Raw genomic sequence first — 27,562 nt, forward strand, 5'->3', positions numbered from 1 at the left:
ATCAAATATTATTCACTATCCATCTGCCCTAACAAACAACAAATAACTATCAATCAATCAATCAATAATGACAAACAAGACATTGGTTGCCTCTTTGGACCAAGATAAGATTATCAAACATCTTGAGCATTGGATCAAGCATCAGATCAATGCTTTGACGATTCCAGTCATTGGTATCACTATAACTAATGCAGAGAAGACTCTTTATGCCAATATTATCCATCATGAACATCTTCTTACACCAGTGCCATCATTAACAAGATCATTGTTCAATGTTGCCTCTGTCAGCAAACTGTTCACCTACGTCGCTTTGTTACAACTCGTGGATAGTGGCAAGGTGAAGTTGGAGGACCCTGTCACCAAGCACATACCAAAGTTCGCACCAACCAATCCTGATGAGTGCCCAGCTGGCTCGCCACCTCTATATCCCAACATCACTCTGTTCAATCTGATCAGACATACCTCAGGCTTGATCCGTGAGCCAATTGAAGGCAACTACTTCAACCCAATCCAATGTGACCTCAACAAGCTCGTCGAGTCCATGTGCACCAGCAAGCTTGTCAACAGTCCAGGCATCATCCACAAGTACTCAAATGCAGCGGTCGCGGTTGCTGTAAGTACCAATCCATTCATTCATTCATTCAATCGATCAATCACTCATACTGGGGCCATACATAGGGATACATTGTTCAAGTGGTCTCAGGCATGTCTTTCGAGGACTATGTAGAGAAGAACATATTGGATCCAATTGGAATGAGTCATTGTACTTTCCAGGACAAGTGGAACAACACTCGTTACAAGGATGAGGACGAGATGAGATTGGCAGTTGGTCATATGTGGCGCTATTGGGATGAGTTTAGAAACACTAATGTCTTCTCTGAAGCACCACTGACTCGGTTTGGAATGTTCCCAGCTGGTGGACTGAAGTGTACGATCGAGGAGATATCTGCCTTCCTCCGTGTGTTCCTAAATGGTGGTGCACCATTGCTTAAGGATTCGACTTTCATCCAGATGGTCACGCCACAGCCTCTGGCCCAACCTACCTATGACCTGCGCAAGGACTATAATCACACTCAGAGTGATCTCACTCATGGTCTCGGCGTGGAGATCAGTCAGGTCTATGGACTGATGATGGCTCGCCATGGAGGTGCCATCAATGGATTTGCAAGCGAGTTCAGGACATTACCAGCACTCGGCATTGGCATCTACACTGTCTGTACACTGGACTGCATCAACTCGGTCTCCAACCAGGTCGCAGAGTATGCAATACAGTTGATCCTCAACTATATGATTGAGCATGGTCAGCTTGGTGACTTGACCATTGACCTTGCTGCGCTGGCGGCAGCCACCGACCACTACCGCTCGCTAGCCAAGGCTGAGCATCTGCCTGTAATGCTGCGCAATCAGGTACTTGGTGTGTACCACTTCAACAACTACAACAAGGACATGGATACTCATCGATTCAGGATCTACCAGGAGTACAACACCAAGACATACATTCGCTCTCACTTTATCAACAGTATCGACTGGATCCGTCCAAGTCATTGCTCGCAGATCTTCAAGAATGGCGTGATGATCATCAATGATCGTCTGTCCTTTGGTCAGCCATTGGAAGTCTCTACCTCAGCAGATGGCAAAGATACTGCTGTTGGAATGTTTGAGCGCCAGAAGGAGCTATCCGACAACAACCTATTCTTCCAACCATACATCCCATTGCCAGAGGTGACCAAGCCACCTGAACCAGCACCAAAGTTCCTTCAGGCACTCGTAGGACATTATGAGACCAAGGACCAGCTCGCACTTATTTTTGAAGAGGATGGATCATTGATGCTCTGCATCGAATGGTTGTTCATCTACACTCTCAACTTCCTCGAGAAGCGTGAAGCTGATCGCACGGTAGTGTTCAAGCTGAACAGGGACACGATGTACAATGATGAGAAGGTCATTTTCTTCTTGGATGCCAGTGAGCGACCGATCAGATTAGAGTTGGTTGGCATTCCATTCATATGGACGAGGATTGGACCGGCACCAGGTGAGCGCCAACCAGGTGTGGGCACGATCGAGCTGGCACAGGAGATGTTGGAGATATCGTACACTGTACCATGCCCTCATCCAGAGGTGCCTCTGAACGAGCACAACTTGGTCGACCTGTCTACCATCTCCCCGACCATCAAGATCGACTGCAAGTATGCCTCGACCGACAACTTCTTGTACATCCAGCTGTACAAGATACCAAAGGCGTTCCTCCACAGGAAGGCAGCAGAGTCGTTGTTGCAGGTACACAAATGGCTGCATAAATGGGGAGTTGGCCTGCTGATCTACGATGCATACAGGCCTTGGAATGTCACCTGGACCATGGCAGAGAGTGTGATACCCGAGTTCAGAGGCAAGTATGTTGCTGATCCAAACCTTGGCTCTGTGCACAACAGAGGAGGTGCAGTCGACCTCACACTCTATGAGTTGGATACTGGTGCGGCGATACCAATGCAGGGCGAGTACGACGAGTTGTCGATCAGATCACATCGATCATTCTTTGGAGGAACGACCAGACAGCGTTGGTTCAAGAAGTTGTTGACCGTTGCCATGATGAACTTTGGCTTCAGACCCTATGAGAACGAATGGTGGCACTTTGACTACAAGGACAGCTTCCCAGTACTCAACATACCATTCGACAAGTTGATCTAATCCACAATGTGTATATCTCTTGGATGTCTAAGAATAGGTTACAAACAATGAATGAAATGAATTCTTCTTTGCTTCAAAGATAAAGTATTGACTTGTTCATTGTATCATCGACGAACAGAGAGAGTGAGAGTAATAATGAAGTTGTTTGGTAACTCAAAGATAGAGAATAAGGATGCACAAGATAGTACTTCTTCAAGCATACGAAGTAACATTGAGTTGATGAATGGAAGACTGATACATTTACAAGAGAAGGTGGATGAGATGGGGACAAAGGCTAAACAGTTAGTAGAGGAGAACAAACAGAAAGGTAACAACATCCTACTCCAAGTAGTAGTAGTTCATTATCTTACTCATTTATTCGTTCATGTATTACTACAGAGGCATTGATATGTTTGAAACAACAAAGACTGTACCAAGAAGAGTACGATAGAGTGAGGATGGCTATTAACAATGTTCATTCATTGTATCAAACAGGAGATGATGTTGTGTTACCAACTCAAGGCAAGGATAGTGTTGATGTTGTCTATGACTAAGAAGGCATTGACATGGATTCACACCCACTTGCGCACTACTCTTATCTAGTTGTGTTATTACCATTCTTGGTCAAACAGATCCATGGATGCATCACCTATCCCTTCCCCAAACATGTTGGATGGAGGGGTATATATCCTTTCTTGGTCATTCAGATCTGAAGTGTATATCACTCACTCACTTTCATTCATTCGACATGGAACATGATCCATTCCAATTGAGATAGAGATAGTTAGAGATAGAGAGATAGAGATAGAGATAGAGCTAGAGACATGGACATTGCATGTTTGATTGATGTTAGACAACATACTACGAGATTGACCGAACAATTACAAGAGAACCATGAATGTTTCCAGAAGAAAGTCAAGAAGACACATGCCTTGGAGGAGAAGATAAAGGATTCAATTGCATCATTGTCAGCTTGGGACAACAAGATATACAATCTTCTTCAGTATGTAACGATTTCCAGTATTCATTCATTCTTAAAACTAATGTTTGGTATCTTTTAGAATTGGTAGTAACTCAGATATTGAGATACAAAGATTGGCATTGGTACAAGATAATTACTGGAGACATTTGAAGGGAGGAGAGTACATGAAGAATGAGTTGACAAACAAGATCCAGAACATTAGTGAGGACAAGGAACAATTAAGACAAGAGTATATTCAATCTGCTACAGAGTTCAATAAGTGGCAATTGGAATATGGCAATATACATACTATCAAGCATGTGACAATCAAAGATGAAATGGAGTTGGACCATCTCAAGCTACAATACTACCAGAACCTATCAATACAGAATGAGAAGAGGTCCTCACAAGACAAGACCAAAAAAGTTGAAGAAGATATATCAGAGTTGACTCAGAGCATCAGAGGTATGTTGTAAACTATGAAGAAAACTCAATATTTATTCTAACATGTACAATGTCAATGATCCAGAGAAGGAACTTACAATCTCAAACTTGGAGAATCAAATTGAGGACATGACAAAGGAGATTGATGAGTTGAATTCCAAGATCAATCACAACACGTATGTATCTGGAAATGTTTTCTGAATGATTGATTGATAGATTGATTGTTACTGACATGATTATTGTAATCAGAAGGAAACAAGATCTTAATACTACTACCACAACAACAGGTGGTTCACTACCAAAGAAGAACACTCTCTTTGGAGGTGCTCATCATACTTTGTCAACTTCAAAGAATCAATCCCATAGTGTTCCAAAGACTCAACAGAGCAACAAGTCAAGTGTACAAGGTAACTTCCTGTTGGGGACTCACAACCATGGACCATCGGTGACCACCAACAATACCAACCTGATCTCAATCCCCTCCAATGCACTCAGACCAAACAATCTGAGTCTCAAACAGTCAAAGAAATAGTAGTTGTAGTAGTAGGAGTAGCCGTAAAGACGACAAATAACTTATTAATATATTAGAGGTACAAGGAGCATGCGTGCAAGCTACATTTACAAACAATACAATGAATGACCAGCCAGACGGGTTTGTACATCCGTCCGGACGGTTAGGTAGAGCTCTCAAAGATGGAGGGTCCATACTCGATCAGCTTCCTTGTGATTTCGTTGACAAGGTTCAACTTGAGGATGCCCTCATTGGTCTCGTGCATCGGTCGCAGCATGGCAGGTCCAAACACAATGGCCAGATTGGAGAAGTTCATCATGTTATACTTTGAATTCTCCACGCGTCCAATATTATGGAAGAAAGGTAGTAGCAGCTGCAGTAGCTTCTGGTTCTGTCTTGGCAACGCCTTAACCAATGTTGATATCTGCTTCAATGTTGTGTTCTGTGCTGCCAGTGCCAAGAATGCATCGTATTTATCTGTTTCGAATTGATCAAGATTGATTGTTGATGTTAGTACGCACATATGGATGGCCATCAGCCGTCAATGTTCGTCCAACATACCAAATGTCAAGATAGGCTCTGGCAACTCTCTAAAGAACAACTTGAATACTCCGGCCAGTGAGTGGATGTTGTTTGGCTCGTATTTGAGTGGCTGACCGGCGTTCATGTGTTGTTTGTACATCTTAATCTCGAGTGATGATCCACACACTCGGAACAGTCCCTCTTCCTTCAGACCATGCTGCTCAAAGAAGTTGACAAAGTCGTACAACACCGATGGTAGTCCATCCTTGCACAACTCTGGTTTAGTCTCAAAGTATGCCAAGCTCTGTCCAAACAATGTTGATGCTTGTTGTGCTTGATGCTCCTGTTGATGGATGTGCGTGTTAGTTAGTTTGGTTGATTGATCGATCGTAGGGCGAGGATAAGGGATACGTACGAGAGTATAGACATATTTCAAACGAATGGAGACGTCTCCAGTGACTGTGTTGTTCTTTGCCTTTGGAATGAGTGGAAGGTATAGCTGTACATCTTGTCCAGGTTGGAGTGCTGTCAATGGGATAACCACCTTGCCCATGAAGTCTGCTGCCGTGAACTTATCCTCATCCCATACAAGTAGATAGAAGTATCCATCATTCTTTGTAATGTCACTACAATATTGTAATGTAAGTCGTCAGCTGACTGTGATTGGTGAGCGTACCTGACATGTCCAAGCGAGATACTTACAATGCAAATGGTTCGTTCCATGTTGGATTCAGGGTCTTGTAGATGGTTGGCGTGCGAGATTGTTGTCTCTCGATACGGGTGATGGCGAATGGATCGGCAAAGCCATTGAGGTCTTTCTTGGCAAGGTCACGTCCTTTGATGATCGATCCTGACAGTGTGCCATTGACAGCCTTCTTGGATTCCTTACAAACATCGATACACTTCCTAATTGCCTGTACCCATTGATCACACTCTGATGCTGACTTGGCACAGAACAAGTAATGTCCATTATGGGGTGTCTGCAATTCGAAGCCATTATTATTGCTCTTTGACACTGATACTGCGCAGTCGTCCAAACATATTGCACCCTTGACCTCCTACATCATGTTTGATTATTTGATTGATTGAGTGAGTGATTGAGTTAGTGGTTGTGGGCATTTGGAATGGTTCCAGATGTTGATTGATTGATGGATTCCATCGCGATGGTCCATGATTGATTGAATGATTGAGTGAATGATAATATGGTTCCAAAAGTTTGTTTGAGTGATGGAATGGTTCCAATGATATCTCCACGCGTCCAACCAATCAACCGAATAGAGACACCTACCTTTGATAGTGTATAGTAATAGAGTATTCTGTTGTACTTGATGAAACAGAATCTCTCCTTCTTGGTCAACTTTTGTTTCTTCTTTATCTTGTCCAGTACACCTTGATGATTGTTATCCCTGATGAACTCATCCGTGATGAATGCTCTTGACATCACTTTGTTACCCTCTCTCTCCAAGAACTTTGCAACACTCATCGATCTCGCAATCTTTGGTGTTGCGCCAATGATCTGCAAAAGGTTCTGCAACTCTGCCGATGAATGTGATGTAATATTAACATTATGTAACTCTATATTATTCAACTCCTTCTTGATCTATTGTATTGGGGATGATGTAAGTATTAATGGACATGTCACATCAACTCATTCAATCATTCAAACTTACATCTTGTGTCAACTTTTGCAACTTCTTCTGTGTCACCTGGATGATGAATGAGGTTGTCTGATCGTATGTGACTTGGAGGTCGAGTACCTTCTTGATCTTTGTTCCAACGACCTTGCGTGCCTTTTGTACATCACGTATCGATACCACCTGTAATGACAGATGACTGTTGAACAAAGGTGTCATGTTTGAGTATTCTGTTGGCTCCATGTTTGTTACACTTTAAATGTAATAATAATAATACAATACAATTGTTGAATGAATGATTGAATGAGTGATTGTCATGACATGCACACCACCAATCAGCCCTTCATCCCCTCTTCCAAACAACCACAACACCAACACTACTCCGAAACAAACTATCTCTGGCGAGTGAAACAGGATTAGCCCCTTCAAATTATTTGAAAGGTTGAAAAAATCTCTCTTTTTGAGAGTTGTTTTGATTAAACAGCCATCTTGTCTTGATGATCGGTTAGTGGACTATTATTTGTATGTATTATAACTTTCTTACAAATAAGTATAATAAATATATATATATATTTTGTATTTATTGATATGTCCAACAAACTTAAAAGATATCAATATCTATATTATATTACACAAATAAGTTATATATACCCGAGTTATTTGGTGTTTCATCACTCGTCACTCATCACTCAACATGTCCCAACAACTTAACAGTTGTATAATGGACAAACTTGATGATTGAAGTATGGATGCTTGTTGGGAACACTCAAACATCCATCCACCACACACACCACCTTAACTTTGTTGTGATGATACCAATTTTCCCACTTTGAAAGTGAAGGGGGACAAACAATCAACACACATAATCATCAAGAAGTAGTAATAGTAGTATAACTCCTCTATTCATTCAATAACTTAAACATAAACATAGAGATACTATCATCACTACACAATATAGTAAATATATAGTATTGTATATATATTGTTCAAAACAAAATAGACAGAAGATAATATAAGACAAGATAAGACAATAACAAGATATGTTTGCAGGTGGAAAGCATAGGAGTGGAGTGCTGTTTGTCAACTTCAATCAAGACTTTACTTGTGTAGCTGTAGGCACTCCAGAGGGTTTCAAGATATTCAACTCTGAACCTTATAATCTATGCTTTAGTCAATGTATGTGTCATTGGTTCATGTTTGATTGAATGATTGATTGATTGATTGATTGATTGAATGAATGATCTAACTGTTTGTGTATAGCTAGTGGAGGTGTAGGCCTTATCGAGATGCTCTTCTCCACCAGTTTGGTGGCATTGGTTGGATCAGGCGAAGGTGGATCATCTCAGAGACGACTGCTGATAAAGAACATCAAGACCAATCAAACAATATGCGACTTAAACTTTGTTACTGCCATACTCAATGTAAAGATAAATAGGACCAGGTATGTTTGTAATGTACATCGATCAATCAAGATCATGATCAATCAATCTAACAATCGTACACCTTGTAGATTGGTCGTTGTAATGGAGACAAAGATACATATATACGATATAAACAATATGAAGTTGTTAGAGACGAGAGATGTGGACCCTAATCCAAGAGGTCTATGCGCTCTATCACCATCACAGACCAATTTCATGGTCTATCCAGCGTCACAGAACAAGGGAAACATATTGATAATGGACCTGCTCACATTGGAGACTGTCAATCTGATCCAGGCTCACAACAGTCAGATATCACAATTGGTACTCAATCAGAGTGGAACGATGTTGGCCACTGCCTCGGAGAAGGGCACCGTCATCAAAGTCTACTCATTGCCCAATGCCAACAAATCGATATCATTTAGACGTGGAACCTATTCCGCCGTTATTCACTCCATCACATTCAGTCATGATTCAAAGTATCTTTGTGTCAGCAGTGACAATGGAACCATTCATATATTCAAGATTGACTTTAGTTCCGCGTAAGTCATCCGTTCACTCACTCAATTAATCATACTTGGAACCATTCCACTTACTCAATCAATCAATCAATCATTATATTTTAGGTCTGGAACAAACTCTGGCGTCACTTCTTATTTGCCTGAGATGTTGAGCCAGGTATGGGAGCCATCGAGGGACTTTGCGCATGTAAAGATACAACCAGGAATACCAAGCCTATGCGCGCTGAGTCAGGACAACAAGACTGCTATGGTGCTAATGGCTGATGGACTCTATCTCCAATATCAATTCGATGAGAATGTTGGAGGAGAGCTCAAACTCAGCAAAGAGTTCTCATTGTTGATGGAGCCACAAGTCGACGAGGTGTCTGCCAAGATGTTGTAGTAGTGGTCGACCAGGCAGGCACGTGGACCGTTCAATCAATCATATATGATCATGGATTTATTGCTGTAGCAGTGCTATCGAATGGCGACTTTCTAATGTAGGTACAGCCGCAATATAAACAGGACGGTCGTTGGTTGTCCACCTCTTTCTGCGTCAACAAGTTCATGAAGTTGAATGTCTTGAATATGTTTGATGTGGTCGCATCGTTGGCGGCGATCACTGATGTCGCCTCCCTCTTGAATATCAATGACTTCATCAAACACATATCACAATGGAACAGGATGTGAGTGTTCAACAACAGCTTGGTCCTCTGGCATCTTGACAATGCGCATCCATTACCACATTGTTCAGGCTCACCAGATCCACTCGACAATGGTTTGTTGGCAACGTCTATCATTGTTGTTGTTGTTAGTGTCGGTCATGGACAGTGATTGAGTGAGTGAGCGAGGGCTACTTACCTGCTTGACAATAGACACATTGCTCACGGTGTGGCAGACTCTTTGGATCTGGTATTGGTTCATTCAGGAGTGCGTACACTTGTTTGGCAGTGGACAACTGTGTATCCTTGTCACTGATCACATTCTCATGATTGATCTCCAGTAGCCAATCACACATCAATAGTAATGATGTACGTTCATGATCCAGTAGTGCTATTGATTGATCGATTGAGTGAGTGAATGATTGAGTGTGTGGATGATGTCAATCAACTTACGATATTGTTTGCGGTTTGTCAAGAAGTTGGATAATATCTTGACGGTGTAGACCATGTCAATCTTGGACATGAATAGTTTGCAAAGGTTGGTCCACTGATCGATCAATCTCTTTGGATATAATGTCTTGATTGAGTTGTACGTGTATATGAATAGGATGTAGAGGTGGTAGTAATCATTTAGACTGTTGTTCTTCTTATTCTGTAGACGATCCAACTCGGCAATAATAGTGTCCAATACTTCCACCAACTGATGTTCATTCAAACATTGTTGGTACACCAGTACATCCCATATCTTTGACAGGCTGTCCTTGTTTTGATTGTATCCTGCAATGTAATTCGTTGGATGGATGGATGGAGGTAGGTGTAAGTCATTCATTCATTCATTCATTCAATCGATCGATCAATCCAAGTAATTACTCTTGATGAAACTGAGTAGATAGTTGTCAAAGTCCAAGGTATGATAAATCTTGATGGCTGATGATAGGTTATGTACCTTGAACATTGCCTTGACACCTGGTACACTATGATCATGGACATGGATGACAATGGTTAGTATGAGTGGAGTGATTGAGTGGAAGTGGAATGATTCCATCATCCATTTTTGAATGATTGATCGTGATCGATAGTTACTTCTCTCCAACGATTAGGAACATTCCATTGGGAGATGGAAGTGCATGGAAGTAGTTCTCTGACTTCTCTTGTGGGTCATAGGGTAGACCAATTCTCTCCACATTTAGATCCTTAATGTCTAATGATTTCCAATAGCGTTCAGTTGTTGTGAACTTGTATAATGTTGCATCGGCACATGATGTATAGAATTGGTTGGACGTGAGGAAGAATGCGCCAGTGATGTTGCCAACCTGTCCAAATGATAGCAATGGTGACAACAACTTCTTCATTGGTTGATATAAATGGAATCCAATACCCTTGCCAATGACCAATATGCTCTCTTGTATATCCTACAATATATAAGTTTGATTAGTACTCAATTGATCAATAACTGAATCACTCGATCAATCAAACATACATGTGATTTGGACCAATCCAGGAAAGTGATTGGTGAGTCATCTTGTTCGAGGACTTGTGCCAGTTGTTCGATGTTGCCATCTTGGTCAAATGTGTGAATGTAGACTGCTCCGCGACTGGTGGCAACAGCTAGTACAGGTCGATTGTTGATCATATATGGTGCCCATTGAAGTTGTTGTATCCATCCACGTCCTGGACGATATGTTCCAAAGTGTTTGAACATTGATTTGATGTCTGAGCTGTTGGACTCGAGATTGAAGGACCAAAGAGTCAGCTTGCGCTTGCTGCCCAATGCCAGTAATGAAGTGCGTTGCAATACAGCACCATTGACCACGGTCTCGAATGAAGGTGACCAATCCAAACACAACGTATCCATCAGCTCTGATTGTCTCACATGATTGTCATTGACATCAAGTGATCGATTGATTATGACATATTGCCTGTGATTGATTGATTGATTGATTGAGTGATTGAGTGAGTGATGGATGATTCCAGATGAGGGCAATGTACCACAACTTACTCCTTCCATTGATAGCTATCACCATCGTCATCGGGTTGCTTGAAGTCGTTCTTCTCAAAGTGCTCAAAGAGGTAGTCGGAGAAGACGGCGACGCTTTGCCAGTCGGGTTTGAAGGTGTTGAGTGCAAGGTTGGGCGGGGCAAAGATGTGCACGTGAAAGTCATTGGTGCACGCTGCAATGAGTGGTCGTCCACCATTGATCAACGGTGAGAATCTAGCCTGTCTAAAGTGTGGACTACTTGACAATGTATCCTGTCTAACGTACATCACTCCCTTATTCAAGTTGTAACTACTTCTCAATGGCGGCATATCCAACATACTATATTGATGTATTCCAGTGCCATCCAAAGGACTCTATATAACGTATCAAAAGGGTGTTGGATGTTAGTGAATGACTGGCGACCATTCATTCATTCATTCGACCGATCAATCAAACATACAAAGATCATAATAGATTGTGAAAGAGTGATTAAGAACTGATCACTGTCAGACTGATCGACACATGATGATCCTATGTATGTACTCTTGAGTTGTCTCAATGTTGGATTGAACTGCTTCATAATGTATCTCAACTTTGTTATACTATGTACTAATAACACAAATGCAACTTCATCATTCGTCTTCCCTCCATTTTGATCAGCTGATCGAGCACGTGAGTATATGTGTGTGGGTGGGTGTGAGGCAAGGGTTGTCCAAGATTGATTGGTTGGCAACTCAAGAATGCAATGATTAGCAAGCAATAATACTAATAATAATGTTTAATAATAATAATAATGTTATAGGGACATGGTGGTGAGCTGTTGGTCCTTCAACTGCAACAGCAACAGCAGCAGTATAAGGGGGGGAGAGCAAGGGCGAGCGAAGGGAAAGATAGGGATGATTCCTCCACATCCATCCAATGTTTGAGGTTTGGATAACATCTGTACAGTCTTTTTTTGAGTTGTTGTTGTTGTTGGGATATATAAATACATATTACATAGTTCTTATATATATATATAAATAATAATAAAGCAATGATGATCGATGATCAATGTGGACCCAGTGAAAGGGGTCATCGGACGGACGTGACTAGACTTGACATGCCACGTCTCAATCAATCATCTTACTTCAGTATGACGCTGAATGAAGACACGACGATCTCCATCTCTTTGAGTAGAGAGTCCTTCTCCTCAGCCGTCTCTGTGTAAAACATCATCGCCTGTCCACTGAACTGTAGCTCCAAAGCGTTCTTTGTTACAATGCCATGAAGCTCTGTTGGTTTGAGTGATGATTGAGTGAGTGAGTAAGCTAACGATTGATCCGATTGAATGATTGATTGGTTAAATGAGACTTACTCTGACCATCAGGGAGATTCTTGAAGCGAAGGTTCTGCAAGGGGACGGTGTTCTTGAGTTGAAGCTTCTTCTTGCTCTCCTTGGCTATCAGCAAGAGGTCGTTGAAGAGCAGGTAGGTGCGCTCCTTGCCCTTCTCCTGATCAGTGCCATATTGAGTGAGATGACCCTCGCGGATCAGGAAGCGACTGTCAGAGACGAGCTGGAGGTCCTTTGGCTTGGACTCGATCCTGTTGGAAATGCTGGTCAGTGTCTGGATGCGGATCTTTTCGTTCTCCTCCTTGCGCTGGTTCTCATTGACGTCTGCACAGATGTCCTGCACCTCAAACAATGCGATGCACAGGTTATCATAGTCTGGATGTGATGGCTTAGTGTTCTTAATGATCTCCTTCAACATCATGTGATATCTAGTGATGCGCTGCAATGGAGTGATGAGCAATGCCTGAAGGTTGGTACCTGTCAAGCTTCCATTGTTCCAAAGTAGTTTCTCAGAGTTCTGTGCCAAGAGTGATCGAGTTGGTTAGTGATTGATTGAATGGTGTCATGCTTGTGCGTTGACATACCTTTAGGAAAGCTTTGAACTGACTCTTGGAGTTGGACAACTTGTCGATGGCTGTGAGGACAGTCTGGTAGGAGAGTGTGAAGCTGTTGTATATCAACTTGAACTCATCGCGTGTGACAATGTCCACGAGAATGTCACCGATGCGCTGTGTCATGTTCCACTTGCAGATCCTCTCGACCAGTCGTCTGTACAGCTCGCTGTTGATTCGTAGGATGGCCTCGTGCTTGCCAAAGATGAGGTCGACCTCCTCCTTGGAGATGATGGGCACGTCGGCGTGGCACATGCCGCGCAGCGGGTAGGCAAAGTGGTCGATCATCTTTTCCAGGCCGTCGACGTATGTGTGCTCAGTGTTGATGAGCTCCTTGATCGCCTTGGTCCTGAGCAGCTCGCGCTTGTACTCTCTGCGGCACTTCCAACGACGTACGTGCGACTGTATAATGGTGGCAGCTTCGTCGCGGGATATAATGCGCACTGGCTTGGGCGGGATGAACACCGACTCAAACGAGGTTGACAGGTCGGGGCTGGTGTCGACCTTGGCGGGACGCGATGGTGGGTTAGGTGCGTGTGGCGCCAGGGCAGCGGCAGTGGTGGTGGTGATTGTCGATGTCTTGAGGTTTGACTTCTTGGTCGTCTCCTCCGACTCAAATGATGTGGTCTTCTTCTCAGTGGTGACGATGTTTGGCGAGAACGAGACGGTCTTGGAGCGTGGCTTGGGCGTCTCCTTCTTGGGCTCGCTCAAATGGATCGATGAGTGAGCCTTGGCATTGGAGGTGGAGGTGGGCGTGGTACCGGCCTTCTTTGAGGCGTTGTGCAGGTTCTCCAACTCCTTTTTCAGCTTGTCCTTCTCGATGCCCGACACTGATGGTGGGGATATTGGTCTAGCCGACGCAGAGGTAGGGATGTTGTTGGTGGTGGTCGTCGTTGTAAGGTGGCTGCTAGACGAGGACGTCGATGTGGTGATGTCCTCAAACAGGTCGAGTGGGAAGGATGCGGCCGAGGAAGCGGCAGCGGTCGGTGCCATGCTGCTCGTGGTCGTCGTGCTGCTCGAAGATGTGTGACTGGATGTTGTAGTTGTATGTGATGGTGGTGGCAGTATAAATGGATTGGTGTTGATGTTGCTGCTGCTGGGCTTGCTCTTGGAAGCGGCGGCAGAGGCGGCAGCTGCGGCCATTCTCTCGGCGGCCGCCTTGTCCTCAAACTCCTTCCTAAGCTTCTCCTCCACCTCCTTCCTTATGCGCTCCTCCATCTGCTTCCTCAACATCTCCTCGGTGAATGGATCAGAAGTGGGCTGTGCCTGTGGCTGTGCCTGCTGTTGATCACCAAAGAGTGATGGCATCTGTTGTAACTGTGGCATTTGCTGAGGTAGTGGCGCGATGGTCATCTGCTCAAACGCAAACATATTTGGTGATGCTGCCTGAACACTCGATGACGATGTGATCGATGTGTTTTGTTGCATCATTGAGTATGATTGATGCTGCTGTGGTTGCTGCTGTTGCATCTGCTGGTTAGGCTGGATGATACTGGCCAAGGCAGCTGTGTTGCCATGCTTGTTGGGGTTGGCAAAGGAGTTGCCGGCCTGGAGATGCTGGGGGATGGGAGGAATGACCAGGTCAGACTTTGATCCAATGCTGCCAGTGTTTGGCGCATTGTTGCTGACAACCTTTGGAGGCGAGGGCAGACTGTTTGTGAGCGATGTGTGTGAACCAGACGACGTGGGTGAGAGCGAATTGTTCTGGCCGTTGAGTGAAGAGGCCGATGCCGGCATCGATTGCTTCTGTTGTTGTCCAGTGAGCGAAGACGATGGAGACACGCTTGCCTTGAACACTGAGCTTGGTTGGTTCATCACATGATTGGACACTGGTGGTGGCATGATGATGTTGTTGTTCATCATTGGCTGTTGCTGCTGCATCATATTCATCTGTTGCTGCTGCTGTTGTTGCTGTGCCTGTTGGGCGGCCATTGGATTGAGCTGTTGGTTGATTTGTTGATTGATCAAGTTGAGCTGGTTCATGTCCACACTGGTCGATGGCTGGGCGATGCCCATTGGATGCAATCCTTGCATTGGTATCATCTGGTTTGGAATCATTCCTGCAGTAGCACCCATGTTTTGCATTGGCATCATTGGGTTGATCATCATGCCCTGAGGACCAGTCATGCCTTGCATTGGCATCATTTGATTGGGCATCATACCCTGAGGCATGCCCTGCATTGGCATCATGGCGTTTTGACCACCCATGGCCTGAGGCAATCCCTGTGGGCCAGTCATGCCCTGCATTGGCATCATCATGTTGTTCTGCTGCTGTCCACCACTGTTCACTCCCTGAGGCATGCCCTGCATGGGCATCATCTGACCCTGCATGGCTTGCTGCTGCTGCATCTGCTGCTGCAACTGCATCTGTTGCTGTTGTTGCGGAGTCGGCAGGTTCAACGAGCTGATGATCTCCTTGTACTTGTTCTCATCGTTCCAGTTGGCAGCCTTGTATTGGGGACGACGGACCTCCTGCTCGATCGTAAAGAATGGGTCATTATCCTTTGTCGGGAACCACCTGTCCTTGTTGGTCGGTGCACCGGATGAATTCTTGCCACCACTGTTGACCAATGATGAGTTGCCTGTGCTTCCAGTGTTGTTGTTGCTGTTGCCACCACTGTTGACCAAAGGTTGCATGGCGGACATTGGTTGTAAAGGTTGCATTGGTTGCATCGGTTGCATCATACCCATCTGTTGTTGTTGTGGTAGTTGTTGCTGCTTGACTTGGTTCATCGGTGACATCATCATATTGTTTTGTTGTATTTGTTGTTGTTGCATTCGTTGTTGTTGCTGCTGTTGTGGGTTCATTTGGTTCATTTGGTTCATTTGCTGCATCGATGGGAACTGCTGAAGCTGGGGCTGCTGCTGTTGTGGGTTCATCTGGTTCATTTGGTTCATAGGCTGAATGAAACCATTGTTCCCATATTGTTGTTGAGGAGCAGGAGCAGCGCCTGCAGCTGAACTATAATAAACCTGCTGTGTCTGCTGTGAGAATGAACTTGATTGATTCATATAGTACTGCTGTTGTTGTTGCTGTTGTTGCAATTGTTGTTGTTGTTGTAGTATTAATTGTTGTTGTTGTTGTTGTTGTTGCTGCATTGGATTCATTGAATAACCTATATATTATTGGTGTATATATTATTATTAATATATTGTTTATATATATCATTCAATCAATCATACATACCATTACTCATGAGTTCTTTGTAAGATAGTTATTGATTGTTGTGTCTGCTAGCAATCCCAGTTATTATTATTAAATATTATTATTAAAATGTTTGTTTGTTTGATTGATTGATTGATTGAATATATGCTTGTTAGTTAAGTTAGTTATTACAAGTAGTAGTATCAATATGTTGTTATAATGGTACAAAAGATAGAGATAGAGTTGTTGAAGTGAATGAGTGAGTGAGTTGTTTGCTTGTTTGAGAGTTATTATGTTTGTGTGTGTGTGTGTGTGTGAGAGAAGTCGAAAGAGGTGTGTGAGTGGTAAATAATTAAATTTTAATGGTCTCTTGATTCAAATAACTAACAAAGATAGTTGTTGATGGAAGTTGTGAGTGAGATAGAGTGAAACGAAAATTAGTGTTGAATTCTTTCATTAATGAACGTGAGATGTGACTTTCCCCCCAACTTCACACCTTCACTCAACCATCCCAGGCAATAATTGCTCACTTGTTTGATCATCAACAATCCCATAACATCTAAATAAATCTTTGTTTCGATCGTGATTGATAGAGAGAGTGAGAGGGAGAGAGAGAGAGATAGAAAGAAAGAAAGAAACATAGAATGTTTAGAAAGATGAAGAGTATAGTGTTTGGTGGCGGTAACAACAATAGTACCGCCACCAATAATACTACCAATGTACAACTATCAACAAATGAACAACAACAACATCAACAGCATCAACAACAACATATTGATGATGACAAAGAGAATGTACAACAACAACAACATCATCAACATGATGTGACACCAGAGGTCACTTCACCAATGTCTTTACATCCTCTTACACCGCCAACACCTCCAAACTGGATGCGTCTTACCATGAACATACCACCGATGGCAGCACTCAACAACAAACAAGTCGAGTCTCCAACTTATCAAGCACAACAACAGACACAACAACTTACACAACAACAACAGATAGAGATAGATACTACTCCAATCGATATATGGAGTATAATGATTGATAGTGATGTGGCCGCGATTAGACAGGGCGCTGCGGTGACTTCAACAACAAAACTGAGAGTGCTATGGCAGGAGTATGTGGCGAGCAAGTCTGAGAAGGACAGGTTGGTCAAACTCAACATGGTACTGCCGCACTTTATCGCCCTGCTCGAGGAGCATGGCATCGACCTGCAAAACATGAACGATATATTCGTCGGCGGCAACACCAAGGCGTTTGCATTCGCCGTCATCAAGCACTTTATCAAGGACATTCAGGAGCTGACGCATGCACACGGCTCCAACAAGTCAGAGATCGTTCGCTACCTCACCCAATGTGGGCCAGCCAGCTGCGGCTTCGAACTGATCTACACCATCGAGTTGCTCTCATCGTGCAAGGCTGCGTGCGATGTGATGGTGGAGCAGTCCATGCCATCATGTCTGGTGCGTGTACTACAGTACATGTTTGTGTCGCCCTACACCCTGCTGGAGGAGTTCAAGGGCGTCGTGGAGGACCGCATCATCAACATACTCTACAACATCATATCACACAAGGGCGCACTGGAGGAACTGCAGCGAACAGACGCACTGGCCCTCTTCTTCTCCCTACTTGCCAACAACCAACAATCACACAACGCACTGCGGATCAAGATGATGCTAATCCCTCATGCCTTGACCGACCTTCAATCAAACACAATCCATTATATCAACGACAAGAAGATTATACATAATGCCATTCATAGCCTGAGTAGTGGCAGTGGCGTCAGTGGCGTCAGCGGCAGCAGTGGACAACAACATACCGAGGCGTCGGTCAGGCTGATACAGGTACTCGTCAAATTGCTTCAAGAGTCCTGCAAGCGATCAGTATTGTTAATGGATGACTTTACGCGAGCTGGTGGATACTTACTTCTTGTCAACACATTGGTACACTTGGATCAGGTGGCGCCATCTTCACACGCATCACCATCACTCTCATCATCAACCTCAACATTATCATCACCATCACTTGGATCTGGATCAGGGTCATTATCATCAAAGGACAACGAACTGTTCAGCTGTCTATTGGACTGTGTCTATGCATTGACCTGCGTTGGACATGGACCGATCACACTCCATCATGCCAGCGAGGGTCTAGAAATACCCTACCAGAAACCAATCACACAATCCATCATCAAAGATATAGCGCGTATGTTAATGAATGATTAACCTTACTATGACTGGCTGGCTTACTTACATCATCGCCTCACGCCATTCATTCATTAGATCAAGAGAGCATCGTAAGGAACGAGGCTGCATTCAAAGTGTTTGAACAGTACTTCCTGCGGAGCAACATCGAAGTGAGACGCGAGCAACTACTTGAGCGAATCCTCACATTGTACACCATCAATCCAATTAACTACCAACTACTTCGACATCATGATACACTGGCCAAGTTCATCCTGATGTACGCCGAGCTTGGCGACCTTCTAAAGGTGAGTGAGAGATGGAGCCTATACTCAATCAATACGCAGGCGCTAACATACCGCCACACGCTCATTAGCTACACATTATGACGATTGTTAGTGCAGTTGTAACAAAGTTGGAATGCGTACCATTTCAAGAGCTGCGAGCTTACTCATCTTTGATCATGAATGGACAGCCATCATTGTCCACACTCGACGTCGTCTATCAGCTGATAACGACAATCGTGAACTTTGATCACAAGTATCGCCAGATGATTCGCGAGGCAGGACTGTTGGACGGCCTGCTCAGCGTGATCGATCGATACCGCACACAGATAACCCTGCCACCCAATCACAAGCTTGTCGAGGCCTACCCCATCGTCCTTGACGCCACATACATGTTGTTAGGCGACAACACAGACAACCTCAATTATGCCAGGAAATGGTAAGTACTATTTATACAATGATTTGAATGAATGTCCGTGGACTAACAATGAATGATCAATCATACATAGTGATCTCGCTCAGACCCTGTTGACGTTGGTGCCTCACTCATTCGTTCGATCAAAGGCACTTAGGATTGTACAGCAGCTGATCAAGCACGACCCTGACACATCACAGCAAGAGTTTAACGACCTGATATGCACGCTGAAAGGTCGTAGCACACGCATGCGTACAGACATTATCAATGCCATCAACAAGTTGTTCAACATCTCAAAGTTTGCTAGGGATTCATTCCGCGAGCATGATGGTTTCGTAGCCATCCTCTCAGTGTTGCTTCAATTGGAGTCATGCTTTAAGGAGTGTGATGACTACAACAACAATGGCGTTGGCGCGCCAATATTGGACAGCTGCGACAACAGAGACAACAAAGAGGAGTATATTGAGCAGAGATTACTGCTGTTGGAAGCGATATGTAGGGTCACAACATCGGCAATGTCGGGCAACACGAACAATCGAACGTCATTCGAGCAGCAGATAGGATACTCGACATTTGCACGCGGTCTTATAATGACGGGCGTGCTGCAGACTGAGCACGCGACACGTGTTGTCAGCCAACTGTTTGACATGACCACAGAGAACCTGAGCGGCAGGACGGACGACGACTGCTGCATGCCCATTAGGAACGTCAATGCCTTCATTGTCATTATGGACATCATTCCTGAGATTGCCAACCCAGTGCACGTGCAGGAGATCGTCAAGCGCATCAGTCAGATGGCCAACTATGGTCGCTCTAACCAGGAGTCACTGGCCAAGCTGTCGATCCCCGACTGGATCCTGACCAAGTTCTCTGAGACCCTGGTCGACAGCAGCGATCCTCTGCAGCCACATCTTCTCAGTCTGATGCAGACCGTCGGCGCCAACTGTCTGTCTGCGTCCGAGCTGCGCCAGTTTGTCAAGTTGCTGCAACTGGACAACTCTCCAGCCGTTCTGCTCAAGATCCTGGCTGCAATGGCCCAGTCGCCGCCCACTCCACCATACTTTGAGTTCAATCCAAACGACAAGTTGTCGTACGCATACATACACTTGCCACTACAGCAACATGCATGGCCGCCCGCCAGCGGCTACACCATTCTCTTTTGGCTGTACATTGAGAAGAGCGGACCACAGATCGACCTAATGCACCTCTACTCAGACGACAAGAAGTCAAGCGTGGCACTGCTGATCAAGAACGGCACGATGATGCTCAGCGTACTCAATGGCAACAAGTTCACCATCGAGTTCCCCGAGCGCTTTGAGCAGGGCCGCTGGTACCACGTCGGTCTGGTTCACTACAATCGCCGTCTGTTGGCTGGAAGTGAGGTCAAGCTGTTCATCAATGGCTTCCCCTCGAAGCACACCGTGTCCAAGGCACAATACCCTGCCATGGCCACAGCTGGAAGCAACTTGTTCTGCGAGATTGGCACTGGAGCCATTGGAAACAGATATCCTGGCGAGCAAATCTGGCGCATTGGCCAATTCTACATGATTGAGGACACGCTAAACACTGAGCACATCAACTCGATATTCTTCCTGGGGCCAAACTACTGCGCCAACTTCCAGGGCAAGTTCGCGCCCTACCAAACGTTCGAAATCATCAACCATCACAACCTTGTGGCCATCGAGGAGCTCAAGTACCACGACAGCCTCGGCCCACTTAACTTCACCAAGATGTCTATCAAGGTCGATGAGAAGTCCATCCTAGTGGGCCTGTGTGCGGACAACAAACGAATCAAAGTACGTGGACAGTGCGTCAAGAGCACGAGCGAGAAGACACAGTTGCCTCCCCAGATCGATTGTGTCATTGGCGAGACACGCAACAATGTGGACTTTGGCGTCAAAGACATTGATTTCACCGAGGAGATCATCAATCAGAGCGTGCGACATCAGCGCGGCCAACTCATGGGCTGCATCGAGGCTTTCCGTGGCAACAAGGTGGCCGACGATATCGCCAAGATTGGCGGCATGTCTGTCATCCTGATGCTGCTTGAGAAGGCCAAGACGCACGAGACCTTTGAGGATGCCATCCGTCTGCTAGTTGGTGTCGTCCAGAACCATCCCAAGAACACCCACGAGATGACCCAGATCAATGGCTACGAAGTGATGGCATGGATCTTGAAAAGCCGTCCACACCTCTTCACGACAAGCACAGTGGACTTGCTGTTTGACCTCGTGGGCATCAACGGCAACACGACGGTAACGGGCGTTGTCAATCGCCGCGAGGGTACCATATCCAACTGGAGCGCTTGCAAGCGCCTTCTGATGAACCACACGATCTGGAAGCACCTGAGTGTCGAGCTGCGTCAGTACATGCTGATGGGCCTGCATGATGTCATCGTGGACAACCATCAGTACATGTTCAACACGGCCATCTTGCGCAAGTTGCGTATTGTGCAGGACCTCTTTGACATCCTCAACACAGACACTGTGTGCGAGGAGACTGTCAACATCGTTATCAAGATGTTGTACGCGGTGTTTTGCGAGAAGCTAGTCGAGCAAGACATTGGCGTGCTGTCGGCCTTCCTCATTTGCGGCCTAAACATGAAGCATCAGCGTCGCCGCCACGTACCAGTCGACACGCGCAAGAACCGGATCATCAACTCTGTGCTCCAGATGTTCCTCCAGGTCATCACGGTGACCAAGGACACCAGCGCCATTTACGCGCGTGTCTCACCCTTCTGGTGCTTCTTCTTTATCCGCGAAGCCCATCCCCCACTGTCCGTGTCGCTGGCGCTCAAGATCGTATGTGCACTGTTCCTGATCAAGCCCAACTATCTCGCCACATTCATCAAGAAGGATGGATTCCGTCTGCTGGAAGTGTCGCTGGCCAAGTTCCACTGCCACCAGGAGATCTACCTCACCCTGCTACACTTGCTTCTGGGCAGCAGTCCACCCGCCCTGCTCGATCTGCACGCCGCCGAGACGCCCAGTCGCCTCGACCTGCACATGCTGATCAATCTTCATCGCTCCAGCGAGAAGAAGTTGTACAGCATCGATGCCGCGCACCTCATTCTCTCATTGATCAGGCGATCATTCGAAGAGATCAAGTCTCCAAGCAATGCTGCACAGTTTGGATCATTCGTCGACAGTAACTTCAACATGTTGGCTGGTGGACTCTCATTCTCATTGTCCCCCATGGTTGCGCTCCAAACGCCACCAAGCGGTAGCATGTTGCCAGCATCACCATTGTCGATTGCTCAGTCTATCGATCAGCCATTCCCAAACACAACGCCTACCTCATCAACTTCGACCACGACAACGACGATGATGCCATCGCCAATATCAATCAGTCAATCATCGAGTACCAGCCTTTTGTCAATGGACATTGGCATCGCACCAACCATGTCCACGTCGATCACGATTGAGGCCATCTCCAACATGAATCATACAGTGCTCAAGTACCTCGAGTACCTGTTCAACGAGAACCCAAGTTTCCAGACCGAGTGCTACAGCGTCACGACCATCGAGTACCTCATCTCCATCCTCTTCCCTCACGAGACATTCGCTCTCCATCCAACAACTACCATGAGCACGCCACTCATGGACCCAACACAACAGCAGAACACAGGAATAGGCACGGGAATGAAGAAGGACCGCGTGCTCGACCTCATCCTCAACCTGTTGTGTCAGATCGCACTGTCTGCGCTACACAAGTCCAACAAGGCCATCCAGATCATTGAGGCCGTGCTAGACTCAACGCCAACATTTGCTCGCGAGGAAGACATCATTGCCTATCATCAGCGCATGTTGGGCGACATCCTCTATGTGATGGAGACCAATATAACCAAGACTGAGTTTGTGGAGATGAGCGACAACAGACTGGTACAGGGCAACTTTGTGAAGTTCTGTCAGATGGTTGTGGACCGCGCCAACATCGACAGCTACAAGTCGATCGCCAAACGCGTATTCCTGTTCCTCGTGCGCGTCCTGGACAAGTTTGACGCTGACGACCGTCGCTCGCCCAAGCAGGTGCAACAGCTCTATCGCAGTCTCAATAGAGTGATCCTCCTCCTGCTCACCAGTCCTGAGCTCGAGGCCGAGCGCTACTTCACCATCAATCACATCATCAATCATCAGCGCATTGTGATCAGCGCCAACACAGGCGACACAGACTTTGTCCTTTCATTCTGCTACCGCCTCTACAAGCTCATTGGCGAGGACACCACTGGCACAGCACTCAAGCTATGGGCTCTGCTACTCCTGTTGCGCTCTCCCTTCTCCGACACCATCGATTCGTTGCTGTGTCTAAAGTCGCAGAACCGTGGTGGCGAGGTTCTAGACCTGCGTCCAGGCTTCGAGTTGATGGTCAATGACATCAATCGCTTCGAGGAGTGGCTACGCGAGAATCAGACATCAGTCGAGGTCGTGTTTGAGGAGAATGCCAAGCGTGTACATCAGGCCTACCTCAAGACAGAGAAGAAGATCGAGGTGGAGAACTCGAGCGCATATTCCAGCGCCAAGAAGGACCGCGAGGCCCGCCGCGACAGGGATAAGAAGCGCGTGTCGGACAACAGTCTGGAGAACCAGATACACACGAGTAAGAAGATCGGACAGTTCAAGGCGGCCGAGACCGAACGCGCAAAGCGCATCAAGAACAACGAGAAGAGTCGCAATCGGTTTATCTCCAAGCAGCTCAAGATGATGCTTGACCAGGTGACGCGTGAGCGTGCCGTGTGGGGCCCATCCGGCTCGTCGCCACTCGACAAGTTCAAGCTGGACTCTACCGAAGGCCCGTACCGCATGAGGAAGAAGATGGAGAAGAACTACGACTTTTACAAGAACTATCGTTATATCGAGGCTGCGACCGTCGCTGAGTCCGAGGCCGCCACCATCATTGACTCCTCATCAGTGATGGCCCCCACCAGCGAGGACAGCAAGAGCTTCATGGAGTTGATCAGGGATCCATCGACTGTCAATCAGATCGAGTCTGCATATTGGAAGACGTTGGAATCCACCGAGTCACCAGAGGCATCTCCAATGCTTCTAAGCAGCACAGCCAACATGCCTCCACCTCCACCTCCTCCCCCAACCACTGGCAGCGACAACACTCGCAGCCGACCGTCCACACCCGCAACGCCCTCATCCAACAAGGGCACTCTATCAAGTAGTGGAGGAAGTAGCAGCAGCATCAACAGCATGGACATCACAAGTACATCGTCCAGTATCAACACAAAGCTCATCTCAGAGTCAACCATCGATACCTCCGCATCCGACCTCACTCCACCCGAGTCATTGCGCTCTTCCACAGATGAGTCCATCGTACAATCACCATGCGCACATGGGCTGGCCGACGACAACAACAACAACAATAACAACAATGACGAGGACGATGAGACGGCAACGGACGATATGTCCAGCTCTCTGCCAGTTCACAACGCACCACTTGATCATGATGTGGACATTGCCGAGGCCAACATGGACGACACAGACAGCGACAATGACGACACAAACAACTCGATGAGCAACAACAACAACAACAATGGTAGCGAAGAGGAGGACAACCTATCATTCACAAGAATGCTCGACACAACAGACCAGGCATTCATGCGCGCCAAGAAGGAGGGCGACCCACGCCTCAGCACCGTGCTTTACAACTGTGGTGCGATCGACGGCATGGACAAGGTGGAGAGTATCTTTTTATTGTGCGTGCATAACATGTACATCATCAACGGATACTCCAAGGATGACAAGACTGGCGAGATATCCGAGGTCGAAGAGAAGCTGAACCTGGAGTGGCTGCTCGAGGGCTCGCTCATGCCCACTCGCAAGGTCATCTCGCACAACTGTCTCAAGCTCTCCTACGACGATGTGCAGGACATACTCAAGCGTCGCTACCTACTACGCGACGTTGCCATAGAGTTGTTCTCAACGGATGGTCGTAACACTTTGGTGGTCTTTTCCGATTCACTGACACGCGATGCCATCCACAACGACGTCGTGATGAACATGCCCGGATACGCGACGGCAGGCGACATAGGCACGCTGAGCAGCTCGCACAATGTTGAGGACGAGCGAGCGTCATCAATGTGGCGCAAGTCACAGACATTGCTCTGGCAACAGGGCCTGATCTCCAACTTCCAGTATCTGATGTACCTCAACACTCTGGCAGGCAGGACCTACAACGACCTGACCCAATACCCTGTGTTCCCGTGGATCCTGTCAGACTACACTAGCGAGGAGCTCGATTTGGCCAATCCTGCCATCTACCGCGACCTCGCCAAGCCAATGGGCGCGCAGTGTCCCGTGCGAGCACAGAAGTTCACCGAGCGATTCGAGTGCTGGGATGACCAAGAGATCAATGAGCTGGGCCATCTCGTTCCCAAGTTCCACTATGGCACGCATTATTCATCGTCAGCCATCGTACTCTACTACCTTCTGCGTCTGGAGCCCTTCTCACAGCGCCACCTCAAGATGCAGAGCGGCCGATGGGATCAGGCCGACCGCCTGTTCAACTCGATCGCCGACACATGGGCCGTCTCGTCCAAGGGCTCCATGACATCGATCAACGAGCTTATCCCCGAGTTCTTCTACTTGCCCGACTTCCTTCGCAATGACAACCGCTTCAACTTTGGAACTACCCAGACGGACGAGGTCATTGACGACGTGGTGCTGCCACCCTGGGCCAAGGGCTCGGCGCAGGAGTTTGTCAACATGCATCGCAAGGCACTAGAGTCGGACTACGTGTCCGAGCACCTTCACGAGTGGATCGATCTGATCTTTGGCTACAAGCAGCAGGGCAAGGCTGCAGAGGATGCGCTCAACGTGTTCTACTACTTGACCTACGAGGGCACAGTCAACGTGGACTCAATCACTGATCACATCAAGAAGGAGGCCGCCATCACACAGATCAACAGCTACGGACAGACGCCACGCCAACTCTTTGACAAGCCACATGAGAAGCGCAATCCGGCAAACTACACCGTGCCATTCTACTACAAGACGATGGGCAGCGTGCTGATCAAGGACATTGGTGAGCCGGTCGGTCAGATCAGGGTGTTGAACGAACGAACACACTTCATTGCCGGACTCACCAAGCACTTTGTCTCGCCAAACTACCACAGCTACATCTTGTGGGGCTTGCCCGACGGCAGCATCAGACTACACATCAATGACATCCGAGGCTCAGTTCGTGTGCTCGAGGACCATCATGATGGTCCCCTGACCATATTGACATCCACATCCGATGGCTACACTGGAGTGAGTGGAGGAGCGGACAGCATGATCTGCGTGTACAACATGCGACAGAAGAAGCTATCGTTGGCCAAGCGATTGGTTGGACACACGGGCTCCATCACGGCGCTCACCACTTCCAGGTCCTACTCTGTCATTGTCAGTGGTTCAGAAGATCATACCTGCATCATTTGGGACTTGAACAGGCTCACCTATTCCAAGACGCTCACGGGTCATGATAGTCCTATCTCGTGTGTGGCCGTGCACGACACTACTGGAGACGTTGCAACATGCGCCGGCTCAACCATCAATATCTACTCAATCAATGGACAGCTGATACTTTCACACCGCACTTCGCAGATTGTCTATGACCAGATCACCTCATGTCTCTGGGCCAAGGGTCGCGAATGGCTTGGCGAGAACGTTCTTATAACCGGCCATCGTGATGGCAAGATCAAGGTTTGGTCCATGGAGAACCAGCCCATTGCACAAACAACATCATCATCTTCAGCCGTTGGCGTTGTTGTTGAAGATGCTCCAGTCGAGCAGTTTGCTGGAACAAGGAAAACAAGCTGTCCCAATACGAGGAAGATTGAACTGGTGCTTCGAATGACGCTAAACAATCCAACATCACACATCAACTCCATCACGACACTCTACCTTACCCTGTACGTACTCAATCAATTAATCAAACTCAAACCCAATGCACCTGACTTACCAACTTACTAACAACTCGTGATGTACCTATATTTACACGCAACAGTGACCAACAGAAGCTGTACTCAGGTGATATTGATGGCAAGGTGTACGCCTGGTCGGAGATGGACCTGCCTACACAGGGTCGCCAACGAACGTGGAGCGTCTCTGCGCCCAAACCAAACATTCATTAATAACCATACAGCACCCAGCTATCACCAGATCAGGTCATGTTGAGGATGAGGCAAGTCTACAGGGCCAATCTCCTTGGTCTGGATTTCCGTGATGACACCTTTGCACCTGCATTCACACCACACCGGAGGTGTGTAGAGGTCCAACAGGCAATCAGAATAAACCCTTCTTGTGCAT

At 46.5% G+C, this 27,562-nt stretch overlaps 7 protein-coding genes across 7 annotated transcripts; 4 read left to right on the plus strand and 3 right to left on the minus strand.

The window, feature by feature from the left end:
• Positions 1 to 58: 58 nt before the first annotated feature.
• SAMD00019534_010520 (hypothetical protein) lies at positions 59 to 2,679 on the plus strand (the record flags this gene model as incomplete). Its single annotated transcript, XM_012903019.1, has 2 exons — positions 59 to 613; positions 679 to 2,679. Coding segments are annotated over 2 exons (2,556 nt in total), but the record flags the coding sequence as incomplete, so codon positions are not given.
• Positions 2,680 to 3,488: 809 nt separating this feature from the next.
• SAMD00019534_010530 (hypothetical protein) lies at positions 3,489 to 4,601 on the plus strand (the record flags this gene model as incomplete). The annotated part of the gene is made up of 4 exons (XM_012903020.1): positions 3,489 to 3,667; positions 3,726 to 4,090; positions 4,155 to 4,245; positions 4,319 to 4,601. The coding sequence occupies 4 exons, from the start codon at positions 3,489 to 3,491 to the stop codon at positions 4,599 to 4,601; spliced, it is 918 nt and encodes a 305-aa protein (XP_012758474.1).
• Positions 4,602 to 4,743: 142 nt separating this feature from the next.
• Positions 4,744 to 6,955, minus strand: SAMD00019534_010540 (hypothetical protein; the record flags this gene model as incomplete). Its single annotated transcript, XM_012903021.1, has 6 exons — positions 4,744 to 5,057; positions 5,142 to 5,445; positions 5,518 to 5,728; positions 5,805 to 6,160; positions 6,391 to 6,702; positions 6,773 to 6,955. 6 exons carry the CDS (start codon positions 6,953 to 6,955, stop codon positions 4,744 to 4,746), a joined length of 1,680 nt encoding a protein of 559 aa, XP_012758475.1.
• An 815-nt stretch (positions 6,956 to 7,770) lies between these two features.
• SAMD00019534_010550 (hypothetical protein) lies at positions 7,771 to 9,060 on the plus strand (the record flags this gene model as incomplete). Its single annotated transcript, XM_012903022.1, has 4 exons — positions 7,771 to 7,912; positions 7,997 to 8,177; positions 8,247 to 8,700; positions 8,785 to 9,060. Coding segments are annotated over 4 exons (1,053 nt in total), but the record flags the coding sequence as incomplete, so codon positions are not given.
• Positions 9,061 to 9,109: 49 nt separating this feature from the next.
• Positions 9,110 to 11,877, minus strand: SAMD00019534_010560 (hypothetical protein; the record flags this gene model as incomplete). The annotated part of the gene is made up of 8 exons (XM_012903023.1): positions 9,110 to 9,450; positions 9,519 to 9,710; positions 9,773 to 10,096; positions 10,190 to 10,293; positions 10,403 to 10,731; positions 10,800 to 11,238; positions 11,319 to 11,671; positions 11,758 to 11,877. The coding sequence occupies 8 exons, from the start codon at positions 11,875 to 11,877 to the stop codon at positions 9,110 to 9,112; spliced, it is 2,202 nt and encodes a 733-aa protein (XP_012758477.1).
• A 542-nt stretch (positions 11,878 to 12,419) lies between these two features.
• SAMD00019534_010570 (hypothetical protein) lies at positions 12,420 to 16,435 on the minus strand (the record flags this gene model as incomplete). The annotated part of the gene is made up of 4 exons (XM_012903024.1): positions 12,420 to 12,568; positions 12,652 to 13,144; positions 13,212 to 16,354; positions 16,426 to 16,435. The coding sequence occupies 4 exons, from the start codon at positions 16,433 to 16,435 to the stop codon at positions 12,420 to 12,422; spliced, it is 3,795 nt and encodes a 1,264-aa protein (XP_012758478.1).
• A 592-nt stretch (positions 16,436 to 17,027) lies between these two features.
• On the plus strand, positions 17,028 to 27,387 carry SAMD00019534_010580 (hypothetical protein; the record flags this gene model as incomplete). The annotated part of the gene is made up of 5 exons (XM_012903025.1): positions 17,028 to 18,591; positions 18,669 to 18,877; positions 18,946 to 19,292; positions 19,363 to 27,165; positions 27,261 to 27,387. The coding sequence occupies 5 exons, from the start codon at positions 17,028 to 17,030 to the stop codon at positions 27,385 to 27,387; spliced, it is 10,050 nt and encodes a 3,349-aa protein (XP_012758479.1).
• Between the last annotated feature and the right edge of the window lie 175 nt (positions 27,388 to 27,562).

The sequence above is a fragment of the Acytostelium subglobosum genome, assembly GCF_000787575.1.
Source record: "Acytostelium subglobosum LB1 DNA, scaffold: scaffold2, whole genome shotgun sequence".
Classification (NCBI taxonomy): domain Eukaryota; phylum Evosea; class Eumycetozoa; order Acytosteliales; family Acytosteliaceae; genus Acytostelium; species Acytostelium subglobosum.